The 20,606-nt window shown below is 44.8% G+C and overlaps 1 protein-coding gene across 3 annotated transcripts in view; it reads right to left on the bottom strand.

Moving 5' to 3' along the window:
- Positions 1-18,230, bottom strand: part of LGR4 (leucine rich repeat containing G protein-coupled receptor 4) — an 81,528-nt gene extending 63,298 nt beyond the window's left edge. The window contains exon 1 of one of the 3 annotated variants that reach the window (XM_055814019.1): positions 17,614-18,230. In XM_055814019.1, coding sequence (XP_055669994.1) covers positions 17,614-17,798 — 185 coding nt within the window. In that variant the 5' untranslated portion in view covers positions 17,799-18,230. Of the gene's footprint in view, positions 1-5,849; positions 6,087-14,492; positions 14,543-17,613 lie in introns of those variants that run through there. The other 2 variants (XM_055814021.1, XM_055814020.1) reach the window with 2 other exon arrangements.
- Between the last annotated feature and the right edge of the window lie 2,376 nt (positions 18,231-20,606).

Raw genomic sequence — 20,606 nt, 5'->3', positions numbered from 1 at the left:
CTCACCCTGTGAAAGGTGGCATATGGGCGGCTATATGCAGGCTGCCTGGCAGCAGACCGACCCACCAATGGAAGGTGCAGCCAAAACCTACCAAAATCATTAGCAGGGGGTATTTTTCTCATCAAAGAACCATAGACTGAGGGCTCTGGTAATCTCCAAGACGCTCGCTCCCCTGCAAGAAAAGGGGAATAGCCTTTTTCTGACTGACAGAAAGCCCACACAACACGAAGAGAGACCAGAACAAAGAAGTTTTTATTACTAACACCAATCTGAGTGAACACAAAAAGCCATGGTTTCAAATCCTCCTGTCTACACTACCTACCTATATGGAGCAAGCACCGCTCACTATGAAGACTGCATGGGTCCTGGCAAAAGGCAACTGCGTATAGAGCAGCTGAGACATTTTTTACGGATTTTTTTTTTAATAAATCGAAGAATTAGCTCTGTATCTGTATCCACACAGTCAAGGAAGTCCCTGCCTTTCAGGAACAGCAATCTAGCAGCAGTACTCAGGGATTTTGCTTTTCAAAACACAGCCTGCCTATTTAGGTATTACACACCAAAATCTCTTCTAGTCTTACCTTCCACCACTGAGTTAAGGCCCTAACAAATAACACGTAGCTGTCATCTGCCCTAAATATGGTGTTCCTGTTTCCTACTACTACCAAAAAATATGATTTATGTGTATTTAAAGATAGGAGGAAAAAAAAGAGACAATGCCTGCATGACCTGGTTTTGGAGGCCTAACTCCAAGCACACGTTTTTTGGGAAGCCTGTTCACAAGCCTTCATCAGAATCTGTTGTATCACCGACCTTGACAGAGCTTCGACATCGATCAAGCAGGAGTTTGCTCTCAAGTTCTGTTGTATTATTGACAATTTCTGTGATCATTTACCACAGCAGGTCAGGAGGGACTGCTCTCCAGCAGCAAAGAGCAAGAAAAGTAACAAACTCTGAAGAGGAGCATGAAATGTCATCTAAGGGCATCCAATGCGTCAGCTACAATTCAAATTCATATTGTGCTGATAAAAATCGCACAAAAGTATCTGATAAAACTACAGTATGTGAAAATATGCCACTGCAAAATACTGTAAAAAACCCAAACAAACAAGACCCAGCCCCCCCCATTCCCCCCAGCCTCAACTCCCAGTAGCACACACAGAGGGTAAGGCTTGTCTCGCACTAGTTGCGTGGCTCAGCATCCAGGACAGGGGGGTCTCAGTACCTAAACTGCTATGGTGTTAAAAAAAAAAAAAAAAAAAAAAAAAAAACCCACACCACCAAAAAGCAAGCAAAAAAACCCCACGGTCCAAAAAAACACCATTACTGCCCCAAAAAAACCCATCCAGACAGCAGAGGCACTCACCAGTACGACCTTGTTGGTTAGGAATGATATCCCAAACTAGACAGTCGTGCTAACCAAATTTATTAGTACGGTTCTGGCCTTATGGATTCTGCCCTAACATGAATAAAAATACTAATACCACTGCTGACTCAAGAATATACAGCAATTAAAAAACTAGTATTTTTTCTAATTTTTAAGGAAAAACATATATGAGCAAAGGAAATCTTTCACAGAAACCCTCAGCCAAAAAAAAAAACCCCGACGGCCATCACTTGCCATTATAAAAGAGGTCACAGAAGCACTTACTACTAGCAATTTTCTTGAAAAGGTTAAGTTCTCTCTTCACTTTAACTCTGTTCTCAGTATTTCTCTGACTACACCTATTTAAAACTAAGTAGATTTTAATCACTAAACTGTCAAGAAAAAACACCAGCATACTTAATGCAAACAGAACATTACAAGTATTTACATGAAAAACAAAGACCTACCACATTAACTATCAAGCCCACACTCTTAGCAACAGAGATTAAGCCTTGTCAAGTTTAATCATGTACACAGGATCAATTTTTTATATAAACACTTCTGATGCGCGTGTGATGTAAAAGTAAGCAACCCACAAAAGGCAATCAAGGAATCCACCTAGATTTCTAGCCTGCTTGTAGACAGAAACAGCACATGCATTGTCTGGCAACATGCACTTTACAGATGAACTCCAAGAAGAAAATTAGACTTGTGAACCCTCGCCTCCCTGGCTATCTCCACACAACAAACTTGGGTGTATTTTTACTTCATCAGAGCCACCCTACAGCCAAGGAAATACAGTCTAGCTCTTCCCTGAAGGCCACCAGTCAATGTAAATTCCTTTTTGACACATAAATCTATGTTGCGGTGAAGACTACTATAATGGATGCAAGGGGACAAAGAATACCCCTCCCAAGCTCCGTTAATAAAAAGATCTGTTTTTTCTTGTTCGTTGCAAAGAAGCCTGGTTTCTTCTGCCTTGAAAGACTATGGGTTTTGCTGAAACAGTAAACTGGGGCCAGTAAAACTCACCACACAGCTTGAAACCTACCTCTAATAAAGACACCTTAGTGCTACTGACACCCTGTTTTCCCCATTACCAACTTCTTCATTTACTACCATCAACACATCAATTTTTCCAATCTATCAGCAGCAAAATTGTGAAGATATTATTAAAAAAAACAAAGAAAAACCCTGGAAGTTGAGAGAGGGCAAAGGTTTTTATTGAAACTGACAAACCATAACACCTTTTCATTTTTAATAACAATACATCTATTAACACCAATATTTAAGCTACCAGAAATGAAGTAGTGCTCTGAAGTTTTACTGTCATATCCCACAATAAATACCAATACATCTTATACTCACTATTAAATCTGGCAAGTATAAAGCAGATATAGTAATTTATTTTAACTTTTTGTTGACAGGACAAGTAATCCCTTAACAGATCAGAGATTAAACCTTTAAGAGACAAGCTTAAAATAAAAGATGAGAAAACATTTGAAACACTATCACTTTTTGTCTGTGTTTAAACAAACATCAGGATATAACAAAGAAGGCAGTGTAGTTTAAAAACATACATAGCTTTGTCATTTTCAAAAGAAATTTTTTCCACGTACATAAAAACTGTCAATTTTACAAATATATTTACTTACCAAGTAATTAACAGTAGAGTTAATATTCCATCTCAATAAGAGCACTAAATATTCAGAGGTCCAAAATGGAACCTTTTGCTACTTTTCATTATATTTACCACAAAATAGTTATAATAACGTAAGGACTATATACAGTAAATGTGACAGAGAAGGAAGCATCCTCATCCCTTTGACACATCAGATTAATCTGTATGCTACACAAAATCAATGTAAACTGCAGAAGACAATTTTCAGACCTAATTCTGTACCACCCATTCCAAGAAATGATCAGTCATACCTCCTCTAACTACCATCGACTAAAAAGGAAAAAGATTTTTAATGAAGAACTTACACATTCTATTCCTGTTGGTCTTTACTATTCATCTTTTCTTTTCTTTCCTCCATGCTATGTTTTAGGAAGGACAGCACAAGGAGCAATCATAAGGATATAATCCTGAGAAATTTCTACAAGATTAAATATGCATTTCTTTGCTATCACAGCAGCAATCAGTCTGCAGCATTGCATCACATTCGTCTCATAAGGAGTCATTCTCTTCTGACATTTAAATAGTGTATGACTAAACAGCAGCTGCTAGTAGAAAGAAATGGTTGAATCAAGGGATGTTATTTGCTAACTTAAACATCCTTTCCTTTTTACCCGTATCACCCTACTAGAGTGTCCAAGCACAGGGTAAACTGGTGATTTTCTGCTTAACTCATACCACCTCTAGTTACAGGAGAAACGTTTAGAGCTTGCTAATTCAGTACATCTAGCAGCCAAGTTTCAGCAAACTGAAGTTTAACATGCTATGTAAAAGGTATAAATTATGTTTCCAAGACAGCTCCAGGCACTGCCTTGTTTGGAGTTGCTTACCAAGCGACTATGTTTCTCCAAACAAACTAATGTGCAGAAGGGTAAAGGGCAGTGAAGGTAATTATTGGAAGGAAATCTCTCCCTAGGTCAGAAAAGAATAATTAAGCTTGTGCATGTTAAATCACATAGGGGAAGTGAACACTGAAGCAACAGAAGCAACAGAGTGTGAGTGATGGCAAGGCCTATCTACAATCTTCCTGAAAGGAAATTAAGGCAGGGGGTAATCTAAAGCAGGATTGTTTAGGCAACACGAAGGCAGTATCCCCAAACTTCATTCACAGTTCTTTGTATAGATGTACATGTTCTCCCTACACTTACACGCACATAACCCCCCCTCAGAGGAGAAAACATTCAGTAACCCAGTAATTAAATGAGTGTGCTGAAACCTAAAGCAGTTAAACAGCATTCTGCAAGCCTGGATCCAACATAGTTTACTTATTGCTCATTAATCTCTCCACAGATATTATCTTTCAACAGATAAAAAAGCTTAAAATATGACAAATATTTTCACCGTTTAAGGTGTCTCTTGTGCTTCGACTGCCAGTGTTTTGGAAATTGCCTTGTCTAAACGAATGCACCATGGGAACAGTGTGATGAGTTTCTACTCCTTCCTCAAAAGCCTTGGGCTATTCTGTGAAAACTTAATGCAAGTAATTTGCACAACCCTGAAAAGCCAGTGAAGAAAACCTGCAACAGAATGTTCCCCTTCCGAGTTGCATATCGGGGGGAAAAGAACCTTTCTGAGTCACCAGCAACGCACTGTTGCTGCTGGGAAGATGGCAGCAGAGGAGGGGTTGTCTGCGTTTTTAATTGCACACACTCTTGGATGTTACCTGCTGAAGCTTGGTTGATCTGCACATATCCTCTGGTGATATACTATGTGCTAACTGCTTTAAAATATAAAGCAACTACCAAGCAATACTCCATGTTTCTAACATCCTATGCCCTTCAGGGAGATCTAAACCAAAAAGAGCCTACTTTGTTACAACAGGTTAAGGAGCAATCCCACTTAAGGCCATGCTTGTGCATTTGAGTTCCTAAAGCAGAGAAGCAACATGTATAACATAGACAGGCCTTAAGGCTTTCCCAATAATTTTGCAGATATGAATTGTTAAAGAGATCTGCTATCAGCCTCAAAGGAAGCATTCACTAGCACTGCTCTGCTTCAAGAACCCTTCTGCCTCCTTTATCAAATCTTAAAACTTTGTAACTTGTCTCTTAACCCTTTTAGCAAAGCCCTTAGATTAACTTTCAAAGCTGGATATCTCTACATACCAAGAGATTTCCATCGATGTACAACAGAGCTAAGCAGGTGGTGTTTGGGCAGGAAACCGCACCGCTAACATACACAAGGTTTGCACTGCAATGTAAGCACAGTCAGGGCTCAAACCGTGCAGCAGGGTGCTGCTACTCAATGTTTCTTCTCCCTTTAAATCAGAGATGCAAAGGACTTCCGTAACACTGGAAACGGTCATACGCAAAAATACCTCTGCATTTTCACTGTTGATTCACATTGTGATTCATCTGTTCTCCTAAAATCAGAATTATTTTTTTTTTTTTTTTAAGAATTTAAGAAGGGCACCAACAATTAAAAGCTACTTAGCACATGGGATGAGTGACTGCACCACTATCTACTTCTCTTCCTTTTTCTCTGTAACAGCATAATGCAACTAGTGTTACCACCTTTTCAAAGAAGCAGTTTTTTTCCAAAAACATACATGCGTCAGAAACACACTGTGGAACTCTCAGCTTCCCCAGTACCTCTGAGGTGTGAAAAACCACCCAGGGACTGGTTGAGCAGGAGTCATCAGTGAAACTCCTATGTTCAACTAGTGCCTGTTGAAGAGAAGTACTCTGGAACAGGAATAACGCCTCAGCGGTGCCATCAGTCCTGAATGCTGTGACACACGAACAGGGCAGTAAAATAGGCGCAAGGTGTCACTTTAAAAAAGCCAGCTAAAATTCAGAACAGTACCTGTTCCTTGTTCAGCCATTCCACAGATCCAGCTCCATGCAGGTGACTCTATACCCATTTTTGCCGTGACTAATATTTACTACTCCAAGACTGTAGAAAAAAAGATCAAAGTCCAGCTGTACTCTCAACAAATGCGGGGTACTCCAGTGAGTGTAACATGATTTTATCAGACATAGTAAAACAGACACCCCCACAACTTTGCACAGTGTTGTATAGAACAGCCCCAAACCAGAAGGGCAAGAGGAACCTCTGGCAGTATGTGTATTCTGGCCAAGCAGGCTGCTGGACTGTACAGGCACGACATCCAAGTCCCAAGCGGTCAAGCACACATCTCACAGTCACTAGGCAACAAAGCACGTGAACTAAACCCTGCCCTTCCGTGCCCTGGGACATTTATAACTACATATTCTCCACCAGCATAACTGAAGTTCATAGAAGATTTCATATTGCCATGGTATGGCATAAATTCTCAACTTGGTGATTACTTGCACATTACATGCCTTATGGTTTGAAGCATTTGTTTCTATTATATTTATTACAGTAACAATGGCCAAAAAAATTATTAGCCTGGCATGGACATTAAGACAGCAAACAAGATCAGTCCAAGATCAAACTGCACAAAGCTCCCCAGCCATCCCAAATACCTTACACAGAAAAGCCCAAAGGGCCTCAGCGGCTCCATACAAACAAGCCCTGAGCCGTGTCTCCTGCCAGGCACTGGCAGGACAGACATGAAACTGTCCCTGTCTGCTCCGCCAAAGGACAAACTGGTAGGCAGAGCAATTTGCACAGCAAAGGATTCTACAAGATCAATCTGACCCTTTTATAGTAGAATAAATCAGACCGGACACCAAATCCACTGAAAAATGGTACTAAGGAGGAATATTTTTTATGTTTATTCCATTATTCTCTGTTCCGGACAGCACTGAATCAACTGAGACCAGGTGATGCATTTTGCTTGAAGGGGGAATATATTTGGCAAGATAAATATCCAGGGTATCTAGAAATATGCATCAATCTGATGCGTGTTACAGAATTTCTCCTACTGACATAGTTACTTATTAGGGGGAAAAAATATCACCTTATGTGAGTGAAGAGACAATGACAGTGGAAACACTCCTACTCCTAAGCAGGATTTATGATATATTGTCATGTAAACAATAGCCTTCGCTTTTGAACATGTTGTAGATTTGACTGGTATAATTACTGAGGACAGTTGAAAGATTGGGTTTTTTATGGAGGAAAAACTGGCATTGCTGCACAATTGCAGAGGCTTCTGCTGAAATAATAAACAACTGCCATTTATTATGTTCAAAATAGATCAAAACACTGCTTAAAACTCCTAAACACCAAGATAATGATTGTTTTTGGTCTTTGCAAGAAACAGGTTAAAAAAAGCTCACACATGTAAACAAGCTAGTTGAAATTTTTGAAAACTAGATGTCAAGCAAGAGCAAGTCAATTCTAAAAAATGATTGACCTGAATATTGAAGAGATTTAATGCCTCCACTAAATACTTAGCACAGAGCCAGCAGATTTGCCCTTGAATTTGCTACACCTAGCAAGACTCACACTAGTTCTGTAAAATATTAACAGTTTGGTCAATATTAGCACATACATTTATTTATTTAAAAAAAAAACACGCACACACACAGAAAAAACAAGTGTTAAAACCAACAGCAGTAAAAAGCATACCAAAAGGTAGAAGCCTGTCCAGGTCCAATCCACCAGCAACTATGTTCTCAGGGCAGGGCCCCTTACACAGGACCATATCCTTGTCTCTGCTCAGCTCAGCTTTCTCCCCTCTAATTCCATGAAGGCCACCAAGACCCCAAGGAAACACAGCAGGGTAAGCATTTAGCGCTTCAGGAGGGCAGCCGCTTGAGTGAAACTGCAACTGAGAGATGAAGGAGTTGTTCGTAGATTGCTGCTGGTGACAGCTTTGCAGAATTTCCCTTACAGAATGTGTAGGTCTGGGCCTAAATGCATCCATCTTCCAAGCCACACGGGGCTCCCTTCAGTAGGTTCAAGGGCTCCCAACCTGCAGCAGCAGCTCAGAGAACTGCTGAGAGTGCTACAAGCATATTTCCCAGTCTGGGAAACCTTGCCCAGACCCACCAGTTCCACCTAGCAAAGAACACCAGGCAGGTTTCTGCACAGAAAAACACTCTGCCCCAAAGAAGAGGCCTGTGCACCAAAGTCACAGGTTTCATTGTCCCTTCGCTTTCCCAGATAAACCAACTACATCCACTACTGACCAGGATCAGCATTTAGAAAAACAGCAAGGAGACTTCTGAAGTAAGAGTTATTTTTAAAAAACATTAAGAAATGGAATTCTTAAAAGGATAGCCAGGACATCCCTTACATGACATTTTAGTTAACAAAGAAACGTCTGAAGCTAGGCACCACCAAGTCCTTTTAACAGACATGGAGCAGCAAGCTTCCCCAAATGTCCTCTCCCAACTCCCACCATCTCCTTCAAGGCGGTGCTGCAATGGGAGCAAACCATCCCTGCTTTCCTGCCACAACCACAAAGCCCTGCGTGCAGGGAAAAACTCTCACTTCCCAAGCTAACACACCGTGGTGTCCTGTTTGGATGATGGGGAACAATTTGCTCCCATTTTGTGCTCTGAAAGGGGAAGTAAGGGGCATAGGAGGAGACAGACCTCAAGGCACATTCCAGCGGGACCCCTGCCCCTGCGCTCGCATCTTCCGCACCTACTGAACACCAAATACCAACCCACCACAGCGCCCAAACTGTTCAGAAAACGAAACACTTAACATTACATATCGGAAAGAACGAAAGGCAACCATGGTGAACTCTACTGCATGGCCACATTGTTAATACTGCAGCGCCAAAATGGCTTTGCTCTACAGCTGGGGTTCCAGTCCCATGGCAAAACACAGCACCATGCAAAGTACACCACCTTCAGCAAGAGCATTTTAATGGCTCACAGCAAACCTTGTGGCTAGTTTATGGATCTACCATGAAGTCTGAAGCCCCCAGCCCTCCGCACTTACAGCCCCCTACACCACTTGCAAAGACGGGAATGAAATATTCCATATGTTTCCTTTGTCAGTGACATGCCTATTGAAAGCACAGCCACGCCGCTCTCCCCGCTGGGGCGCTGGGTCAGGCTATTCATCTGTAACCATGCAGATGTCAAGAAGGTAATGGGAAAACTTGCAAACAAAAACACATTTTCACAGAACAAGGTTATAAAATACACAACTACATTTGCAGCATTATTAAGCTAAATTAAACAGGTTTAGGCCTCCCCTGCATACCTCTGAAATTGCACATCCATTATGATTCACTGCTAATTGTGTACCATTTAAAAGTCCAAACACATTTGTTCAAGAACTTTAGGGTGAAAAAAAGTCCTTGCAAGACCTAGCATTCCTCCAGGATTGGTTGGGGAGAGACAAGGAGGAGGGGTACTCCGCTTAAAAAAAAAAAAAAAAAAAAAAAAAGTCTTTATATTTTAGGAAGAAAACACGCAGCTGAGAGCTGCAAGAACAGCTGTTTACTTTCTGAGGGCCTGACTTCTCAGGGTGCTCTGCAGAGTGCTCTCAACTTCACCTGACTTGGGATTCTTCTCCATCTTCTCCTCAAGAGAAAAGTAAAATCTCTTTTTTTTTTCAGCCCCAAAGACAACACCTTCTGCATAATTTGTATCCCTTCTTCCAGACCACACTGATGGTTTGAGGCTCCTCCTGCATTTTTAGCATAAAGTTTAAAGGAATTAGATACTGTATTCTTAAAAAAGTGATTAAGAGCTCTTCAGAGGTAGGAAAACTATTGCAAAACTTAAGAAAACAATTAACTTCAGTATTTTCTTAACTTCAGCTCAAAAAATGCACAAGAAAGTTTCAGACTCAAAACTTGCTTCAGTTATATCTTCACCATGCTAAAATCTCAAGGCTGAGTTGTCAAAAAATCACCAACCTTTGTCTGAACTACCTACAGGTAACTAAAACAAGACATTTAATTACACCTGTATTTATCAACTAGATTTGAACAACGTCAACAACAAAAATACCCAACACTGATTCACACTGGGCATCATATTTCAGCAACAGACTTTACATGTCTTAATCTCATGTTATATCAACAAACATCTGGCTACATTTAAAACTGCTATCACTTAGGACACAAGAGAAACCTTTTTCAATAGTGAAACAAGTATCGCTCTTATCTTCTGCACGCTCATTATTTTACATGTTTCCTTACTGAATTGTATGTCAAACCAAAATGCAAAAAGCACACAAGGAAAGCCTAAGGAGTTTATTTTTCTTTCTGTCATGCTGTGAAGACCACTCTTCCCTTGAGAGGACATCAAATTAAACAAGGTCTATTGAATAATATGCTTGCTTTTTAATAATAGGTTTAAAAAAATTAATGTCCAAAGCTTAGCCAACAGAGTTTCACTAACTCCAAAACACATTGTATGAAACACCACCTAAGAAAAATACAACTTGCCTGTAACTCAGTAAGTATAAACAGCGGATATAAAAGCACACCAGGAAAAATGAGGCTAACAAAAATTCATGAAGCGATATTCTCACTTCCCAAAAACAAACACATCCCTCACAGATGTCAGACCCCAGTCCACCTGAGAATATTTATCGATATCACCTGTTCATAATTCGCTATCTGTTTTTAAAACGTGTTACCATACTCACTGACATGATGTATAATGCCATCAGTTAGCTGTAATATCTTCCAAAACAACAATAGTTTCAGAGACCTATTTTAAACTGTTATTTTTGAGAGTGCTACGGTCCTCTCTGTTGTTTTGTAAAAGATGTATATCATTTAATAATGTAAGTTGACTGGCTGTATGCAGAATGTGCTTTCAAATTCAGAGTGAAGCTGAAATACAGATTTCCCCTAATCTTTCGGCAACAGTAATATGTTTCTGGGAAGTGGAAAGTTCTGACCTTGTCACAATCCTGTAACAGTTAAATCATTCAACAACAAAATAAAACTGATTCTGCTATTTCAACTATGTATTTTAAAATAAATGACATACTATTTGAGAATACTGGGAACTTTCAACTTCGGTGAAACTCACTGACAGCTGCAGTAACTCAGCACTTTAAAAAAAAAAAAAAAAGCAGCAAAAAGGTCAACCTTTTTGCCAGGTAGATCACATGCCATTTCTGCGTGATTTAATTACACTTTCCAGGCACCCATACATCTAATGCTAGATGTTTCCGATTTGGACATACCAGCTTTATTTGGAATACAAAATTGAATACATCTGGGCTCGATCCTCAAACAAAGGCTTTCAAACACGTTTATAGGGAGGACAGTATCTATATAGTAACACCAAGATACTCCTCTCCTCTGCGTGAGCTATTGCGACGCCCATCGCTGCATGCAATCCTACATCAACTGAGCTCGTTGCCAGTCTTTCAGCAAAGGAAATACCAACAGCCACCTCCACATTTCCAGAAGGGTTGTGCTGGGCAAGCTGGCAGTGGGAGAGCATCAAGAACCAACATCACGTGACCAGAAAACTCTTTTCAAACTGAAGTTTGAGAACATCTTATCAGAGAACTGCAGCAGGACCTGAAAGGGAGGTCTGGAAAAAAAAAAAAACCACGGACAAATATTTCCCTGTAACAAAATCCTAGGTCACCGCTGCAGCAGATGGTGAGTCTACCAGGTGGGGAGGATGTCCAGGGACCTCTAACCCATGAAAAGCTGTTGACTCCTCTTTTAGCAAAGGTCTCATAACATTTAAATATCTGCTGCCCTTATTTACAGGTTTCTTCCAATAGGGATGTCTTCTCTTATCCTCTCTTATGTATTCTCTCCCACCTTTGTCTCCTATTTCTAGGATCATACAGATCTCTCTTAACTCTTCCTTGAGCTATTTTTGACTTTCTGCTTCTTCCGTAAAGAACCCCAAAACCACAACTTGGCAGCACAGAGCTGCTGCCTGACACACATTCATCCCTTAATAGAATAACTGCTGGCCATGAAGTCCCATGCGGCCACACTGAAACTAACCAGCCCCATCCATTTCACTCCCTTGTTTGCAAAACAAGGAGGCAAGCAAACCTGAGTTGCTGGCAAATCCTCCAAAACGTAAACACATCAACTCCTGCCCATTCCCAACAAGAGGACCATCTTTAGGAACAAGCTTCTAGGAGAAGTGTGAGAGTGACCGAGAGGAGGGTCTCTGACACTCAAAGGCGCTCCTGGAGCCCCGCAGCTCCCATGCTCTCTAAAATGAGGTATGGGTGCTCAGCCCTTCTGAAATCTAGGCCAGTAATTTTCTCTGGGTAAATAAGAGCTTGTGTTCTGCAAAAATTGCTAGCTTAGATGTAGAATACAAAACAAATAAAGATCCTTGCGGAGGAGGTTACTTTGGGGTTTGTTTTGTTTTTCAGTCATTATATTACAGTTTCCATATTTTCCATCTCAAGCAGATAGTTACTAGTAAATTCCTCTCAAGAACTGAAAAGGTAATTATTTACTAGCATAAACTTGCTTACACCGAAGTCCAACTTCTCTCCATGCTGCAGGCTTTACCTTAGTATTTACTCCCCCAAGTCACACTTAGGAGCCTCTGCCAGTAAGCATCAAATCAGAAATGACATATTGCTGATACAAGCAAGCTCAACGTACAAAATAAATGCCAAATACCTGACAAGTTACATGCTATGGCAGAGCACTGGGATTTTTGGGGGGGAGGAGTAAAAGGTAAAGAGGCTAACACCAAATCTGCTGCCAACAAATAACATGAAAAGGGTAAAAAATACTTAAACTTTGAAACAACAACAACTTTACTTTCCTGCACACTGCCTAAGAGCATCTACTTTTTTTAGAAGACCTACATGCAAATCATCCAGTTTAATCATGAAGGCTCTGGAGAATCCTCAGGTGAAATCTGCTGGACAGACTTGCCACTGGAGCCACCGGGCTCTGGTCCAGTCACCAGGTGCTGGATGCTGCACCAAACTCAAATCCCCCTCTTGGTGCATGGGATTTCACAGGCCTGGACAAATTTATAGCCATTTCTGCCAACTAGTAGAAATATTCATATTGAAGTGACATGACCATGCCTTTCTAAAAGAAGTATGGAAAGCATGCTTTTAGAAAGACAGAATAAGCCTTCTAATACTTGCCATCACTTCACCAGCATGTGGCATAGACAAGTGAGAAACTGAACCGTGTAACTGTAAAACCTTCAAACCCCTAATTAGATAAGGCTTTTCTATCTCAGGAGGACTGCAATTATGCTACATTTTCCAGACTCAGGGTCATGTCTGGACATCTTTACTTTTCACCATAATAACTCTGCTAGACAGCATTCATAAAACCTCAGCCAGGTCCTTACTGTGCTTATCTGACCGTAGTCGGATGCTAAATATCTACGTGTTCATACTGGACGTATTAGAAGAAGACATCTCAGATCTACCTACTGTGTTTCATCACCACTCTAGAGAAAATAAAAATACCAGATGAAAAGACAAAAAAAATGTGCAAGCTCTGCTGAATCCAAACAGAACCGTATCATTTTGCTGTTTTCACACAAATGAAGCAAGACATCAACTCAAACGCGAGACAGCATAGGTACACTTCCAGATAGGACACATACTGAAAAAAAGATCGTCGGCTCTCTGCAATTGCTACAGCAACCTGTGGTGGTATGAAACAAGTAAAAAAAGAATCCTTCTCAACCGCCACATCTTGATCTTATAAAGCTAGTGCATAACACAGCATACCGAAAGGCAGCCAGTATTAGGTTAAAGGCATAATAAAAACCAAAAGACCAAGGTGACCATTTCATCCTGATGGCCTATCCTCTAGGGCAGCTGGGCCTCACAAGCCCTCCTTTCACAAGGAAAGCAAAATTAAAGCAAGGGACTGTTACCATTCCCTCAAAATACAAGCAAGAAGCACTAGAAGGAAAATTATCTGTACTGTTTGTGTATTTCAAGTGCCCAAAATATAACAGCAGGCACTGAGAAGAGATTACATTCCTCATGGTTGTCAGGCAAGCCCCTCAACCAGCTAGGCCCACGTAAGATGCCTGCAAAGTCATTATGTAGAATTATCTGCTTTTCGTCTCCTGCACAAGACTAACAGAAGTATTAAACACCCAAAACCAGAATCTGAGTTCAAAAGCTGACATCCATGAGAAACAGAAGTACAAGCATGCCCTACCACAACATTCTTCTAGTAACATGGATGTTTTCTAGCATACAGCACATGAAATATCATAGCAGAGATCAGGAGCATACTTCATTGATTAAAAAACCCAAACAAACACCACTTTCAAATTCTTGCATAGGCACCTCAACTTGCTAGACAACAGTTATTTTGCAACAAAGCAAAATCACAACCTTCATAAACAGAAAAACAGGCAGCTGGTAATTAAGAGTTACATAAACACCTACCTAAATTATACAGAACAAATGGCCGCCTACAGTAAAAGCATAAAGTAATTATCCCTGGTCATGTCCTCCTGACTCCCTCCGAGTTCCTTCCCATCCATCCCATCCCCTCCCCTCCAGCCCCTCAGAGTCTGGATCTAGTGCTGCCACCCCTCTCTTTTCTGAGCACGTGTAGATCTCCCAAAAATCTCTTCACCAGCATGACTGCGGTTGGGACAACGTACTCACCTTTCTTTATTCAAATTCCATCTCTCAAAGCACACTGATGACTCAAAAGTAATGAGCAGATACTCTGCCTTTCCAAGCTGCTCGGTCTGATGCAACTACGCTCACGTGACCACAATGTACTTAGGTAACCACATAACCCCCTTGCTATGACCCCTGTCCTTCTCCCCCTGCACCCCAACACCATGGTTATAACGCATTTAGCCAGGTATGAATGCAGCGGAGTGTCCATTCAATGCATGTTCCATGCAAACAATCTGTTGTGTTTGGAGGAGCTTTATAACCTCCACAATAAGCGAGGAATGAGCAGCAGATCAGCCAACAGCTGAAGAAAGGGAAGTAAGAAAAAAGAGGAATCTGAAAGGATATGCTTTTGAGGCTCCACAGAAATCACTGCCTGACCATTCATGACAGCCCAAGAAACATGGCTGTATTTTAAAAGTACAGTACACCTTGGAAGCCATGTTAAATTATTAACATTTATACAAAGAAATCAAGACTGCAGGAAAAGAGAAGCAGTAAAAATTAAATACCAACCCCCTGCTGTGGCCCTCCACTGCCTTGAAACTCATGCACTGCCAACTTGGGTTAATTGTGAGCAACTTTTCTTCAGTTGCTCTCTCCTGGCCACTTGTTCTCTTTCACTCTTTCAGCCATGTCTACACTATGGACTCTCTGCTGCTACAGCTATAATCAAAAAAAGCCCTGTAGCAATGCTAAAAGAGATTTCCCGGCATCATTATGCTGCCTGATCCAAAACATAGAAAAGCTTTCTTCTCTTCACGTAGCTAAGATGTTTTGCCATGACATAACTGTGTCAGCTGGGGGGGTGTGTGTGTGTGTATGTGTGTATGTATGTATGTATGTATGTGTGTGATCGTATTTGCTTTTTTTTTTTTTTTTCCCCTTCCACACAAGCCAGCTCAGCTTCTCTGGCAAAAGTATACATTGACCAGCCCAAGCAGGTCAGAAATTAGGTTTTTATTGCCTGGAAAACTTTTCTACATACCCTAAACTTCTGGTGGCCACACTACAACCGAAGCTATTCAAGCACAAGTGCCAAGAAATCACCTGTTTTTTCACTTCTTCGAAAAAGGAAACAGGAACAAAACACAAATGGGGACCAGGAGTAACCTTCAGTGCCACAGAACAAGACCGCCAGGAAGTTTCTGCTCAAGTTTAAAGAACATAAAACCAACAGTGACACAAACTCATCCCAAAACATGCCAAAATGTGCGCAGATCTCCTCTCACTTTTGCTGTAAGCATTAAGTCGGCTTTGGGCAATTTACCTGAACAATAAGAAGGAACTTACAAACTGAAACTCTTTGGCAACCTTATCTCTAATGGGTGTTGGCTAGGACGACTTGTACCCATTAGGCCAGTGCCATGTTGCAGACACGCAGGGATGTACTGAGCCCATTTTACAAGACAGCCAGACAACATAAGCAACCATAAAACCTTGCACTTAAATGCAGCTTTTGCCAGATAGGCTTCAAGTACTTTATGAAACTGGGTAACTTTGTAACTTCCCTGTTTTATCTGTGGAGGAAAGAGAAGACAGTTTACCAGCGAGTCCAAAGCTTCAGGGCGGCAGCTCCTGCCTCCTTACCCCACTCAAAAAACACCGTTTCTGCCACAGAAAAACCACCACGCCATATGAGCGCAACAAGGAACAAAACATTTAAGCGCAGGTAACAACTGAGACCTGTAACTTTTGCCATTCATGAAGCACTACACAAGCAAAAGGGCCAGTAACCTTTCTCCACCCAGCCTGAACAATTAAAAGAAAAAAAACAGTCCGAACAGGTAGGAGAAATTGGAAACCTGCTCAGTAAACAAAACCTTCAGTAACTAAGAATCAGACTCCCTTTGCATATTAAGTAAGGAGAGGCAAACAAAGAGGGGAGGAGAAAAAAAAAAAAAAAGTGACATTTTCGAAGGCACAGAACACTACAGTATTTTGACAACGCAGCAGTTCAGTACCGATTTGACACCACGCGCCCTAATTTGCTGTAGCGCGCTCTGCATTATATGTTGTAAACGCAGTGAAGCTTTAGTAATAGCAGACCTGACCACTGGCCCATACAAGACCTCGCTCCAGCCTGTGAAATCTTTGCTGAGAAGCGGGGCAAGACTGACAGGTTTTATTGTGAAACTTAACAGGTTTGTGGATTAGCAAAGCTACCATATTGAAAGCTGCAAATCCCTCTTCGGTCATGTCTCTACAGAACAGAGTGTTCATTCCTCAATTAAAATTTTATTATTAAAGTTGCCAAAACTCAACGCAAGATCCACCAGTTTGTGCCTGCTTTACAATATCATCACAGGACACCGGAGAAAGTGTTTTACGAGTTTGTATTTTCCTCCATCCACAAGCAAAACTTGACAAAACTCCCGAGGCTTGTTTATGCTGGTGGTTGTTTTTTTTTTTTTCCCCCCAAGGCTCAGCTGTGCATACTGAGAGATTTTCTAGAAGCGAAGGCATCCTTACTGAGCTGGATTTAGGCATGCTGCGGACTGGAAACGCGTTCATTTTGGGAGAGGCTGGGCTGCCCTGGGCAGCGGTTAGCGCAGGGGAAGGCGCTGCAGGGGAGCACAGCGGGCACGGCGCACACACGTGCGGGCATCGCTGCCCCCCCCCGCCCCGGGACCGGCCCGCACCCACCCGGCTTCCCCCCCGCAGGACCCGCCGCTCCCCCGGCTCGCTCTCCCGGCCTGTTCAATCTCCGAGCCCGACCGCGCCGGGGCCTCGCCGGGGTCCGCCCGACCCGCTCACCTCCGCACAGCCCCCCACCTCCCCCCCAGGAGCTCCCGGGCCGGGCCGCCTCGCGGGGCTACGAGGAGCGGGCCGGCGGCCAGAGCCCCCGCCGCCCTCACCTGCCCCCGCGGGGCCGGGCCCTGCTTGAGGCCCGCCGGGCCCCGCCGCGGCTCACAGGCCGCCCCCCGCGGGCCAGCCCGGCGGGGAGCCCGGCGGCCCCGGGGGGCGGCCGCGTTCCGCCCGCAGCAGCGACAACCACACAACCGCGCAATTACGGGGGTGGGGGGGGGTCTTAAATAAAAAGGGGACAAAGCACCCGGCCCCGCCGCGGCTACCTGCCCGCCCCGGCCCCGGCCCGACTCACAAGGCGTGTGTGAAGGCGCTGAGTCCCGGGGGCACGGCGGCCAGCCCCCGCCCGGAGCAGTCCACGCCGCGGTCGCCGTCGCAGCTGCAGGAGGCCGGGCAGGGCGGAGGGGACGCTCCGCCGCTGGGCCCGGCCCAGCTCCCCAGGCCCCAGGCGACGAGGCCGAGCAGAGCGAGGCACCGCATCGCCGGCCCCCGCCGACCGCCGGCCAGCCTCCCCCGGCTCGGCCTGCCGCTCTCCGCCGGCGCCCTCCGCGCACCGAGCCCCCCCCTCCGCCTCCACCAGCTGGCAGAAAAAAATATATAAGAAAGCGGTAATAACAACAAAAAATAAAATCGCGCCTCCGGCCGGCGCGGCGCGGCCCTGGGGCTGCCTCAGCGGCGCGCCCGGGAAGCGAGCCCTCCGCCGCCCGCACGCCCCATCCAACGCCCGCAGCGCCCGTTGCCGCCGCTCATCTCAGCCCAGCAGGTACCGCGCGGGGGCGGCCATGGCCGGCTCGCCGCGCCGCTGCCGGCGGGTGGCGGTGCCCCGGGAGGCGCCGTGCGCCCCGGCCCCTGCGGCTGCCTGCGGCGGGGCTGCCCTGGGCGCCCGCCCGCCCCTCCCGGCTCTCGGTCGCTGCGAGCCGCGGCAGCTCTGCGCCCAGCGCAGAGGTGCATATGCTAATGAGGCGGCCGCGGCCGCACCCCTATTGGCGCAGAGCGCGCGCGGGGCTGGTAAACATGCAAAGCAGAGCGCGGCCGCAGCCAATGGGCGCGGGGGGCGGGGCTGCCCGCCGGCGAGGACCGCCCGCTGCCCCCGCTCCCCCGCCGGCGCTGCCCGCGGCCCCCTGGACCCCCCCGGGCCTCCAACGGGCGCCCGTCAGGGGGCTCGTCGTTACCGAAACGGGACCGAACGGGCAGGTGCGCCGCGGGGCCGGGCCGGGCCCCGCCGCCCCAGGATCCCCTTTTCCAGCCCGACCTCCCCCGCGGCGGGGGCCACAGCCGCCAAACCGCCTTGCGCACCGCTCCCGGGACTCGCAGAGAGGGGACAAAGCCAGCAGCCGGCCCCTGTGCCCGATGCGAGTCCAGTGCAAGCGGACCCGGGCCGGCACCGCACGTCTATCTTCACGGTGCCACAGCATCCCTCTTCCCCATGGACCCTGCACGCTTCACGCCCGTTGCCGAGGCAGTGACTGCACCACGGAACCGTTTCAAAACCGTTTTACTATTAAAGAACCGATTCCCTGTCGTGCAAAACACCACCGGTGGCATCTGCCTTTTACCAGACCTATACATCACAACCAAACTTGTGCCAGCAGCGAGCCTGTGTCCTCTTTTCCTTACTGCCTTAACAAAACAAAACAAAACAAAAAAAACCCACACAAACCAACCACCCTGGTTATGACCCTCCATCACTGTCCGCACCGCTTTTCTTTTTTTTTTTTATGCTTTCTTTTGGATGCTGCTGACCTGCTGCCACCACCACGAATGAGCCTGCTACATGTTCAGCTCGGCTCACACACACCTCAGGCTCCATGCAACCACCATCTTACTGGGGATGGCACAGCAGCACTGGGGTAACACCATTTGGGACCTCTCACTGTTGACTCCCTCCGGTCCAGACCCGTAACGTGCTCTGAGCCAACAGACCTGGCTGAAACAAGCATTGTGAAGGCACCAGAGCCTGCCCCCACGGCAAACACTCACACCACCTACTTTGCATGTCTCGTTTGGATGCTCTGAACCTGCCTGGGGAGCTGCCTGCCTGGCTCTGCCACCGGCACGGCCCCCAGCTACAGCCTGAATGCCACTCGGGCAGGTAGCTGTGCAGCCCAACCTAAACAGTGCAGATGCCCATGGAGCCCACTGGAAACTGGCGCTTTCCTAAGCCCTTCTGCTACTACATGGATAGGTATCATTCTGTTCATTTTGTAGGCAGATGATGGAGGAGCACAGAAACTGACAACCTGCATCCACTGTAGCGGGGAAATGGGACGAACCACAGCACCATGTGCTTCCCTGAAGCCAGGAGCAGATTTGCAATGGTGATTGAATCCCCAATCCAATGCAAGAGCAACCGTGCAAGGGTTTCACATGTCACAGCAGCACTTACTTCAAATTACTGTGATTGCATCCAAAAAATCCCAAATACCTGCACAAGCACAGCAGGTAAAACGTGTCGGGGATGAGGCATGCGTGCTGCCAGCAGACACGCAGTGAAGAGGCAGCGTTCACAGGAACCCTGGCCCGGTACCATGGCTCTGATGTACGTGCAGAAAGGGCAGGAGTTGAGGGGCCCATACATTATACTTCATCTTACCAAGGACTGCTCTTCATGACACAGGCATCACACTCTACACCAGACTGAGGTCTGGGCTAATCATGCCTTCCTTGTGCTGATGAAGGGGGAGGAAAGAAGAAAAGGGTTGACTCAGAAGTGGTCATTTGGCGACATTTAAAAATTAGGCATGTAAATAGTGGAGACCTGAAGATTTAAACTAATCTGTGCTCAAGAAGGTAGAGTACACACTAAGGACCACAGAAATACATCAGCCATGACCTTTACCTCCTATGTTTCTCCTCATCATTTTTTCAACTGTCAATTCCCTTTTAAAATGTTAACACTACTTTACCTAGTTACTAAAAATATCATTCTCTTCCATACTGGAAATGCTGTTCCTGATGCACCGATTCCGTATGAATGTCATCATGCATCACTGAAAAAATAAGGTCATTTTAATAACTCACTATGTGCTTGTCCTATACCTTGTAAGCAGAACAAAGTTGTCACCAAAGCTGAATTTACCGACGTATGAGAAAGCTTTGCCATACTTATATAGACATATATGGTTATCTCTCATCCTTCTCCCTTGTTGATCTTGGCAGGGGAAATGCGTCAAGTCAAAACCATGTTGTTGTAACAACTGTCAGGGCCAAAGACAATGCACGTTCATGTCACTGTCTCTATGCTTGTGCTCAGGGACAGCGATGGAGGAGTAGCAACCAGAATAGCAG

Source organism: Falco peregrinus, chromosome 9 (assembly GCF_023634155.1).
Source record: "Falco peregrinus isolate bFalPer1 chromosome 9, bFalPer1.pri, whole genome shotgun sequence".
In the NCBI taxonomy this organism is placed as follows: domain Eukaryota; kingdom Metazoa; phylum Chordata; class Aves; order Falconiformes; family Falconidae; genus Falco; species Falco peregrinus.
This window is presented reverse-complemented; position numbering and strand designations above follow the sequence as displayed.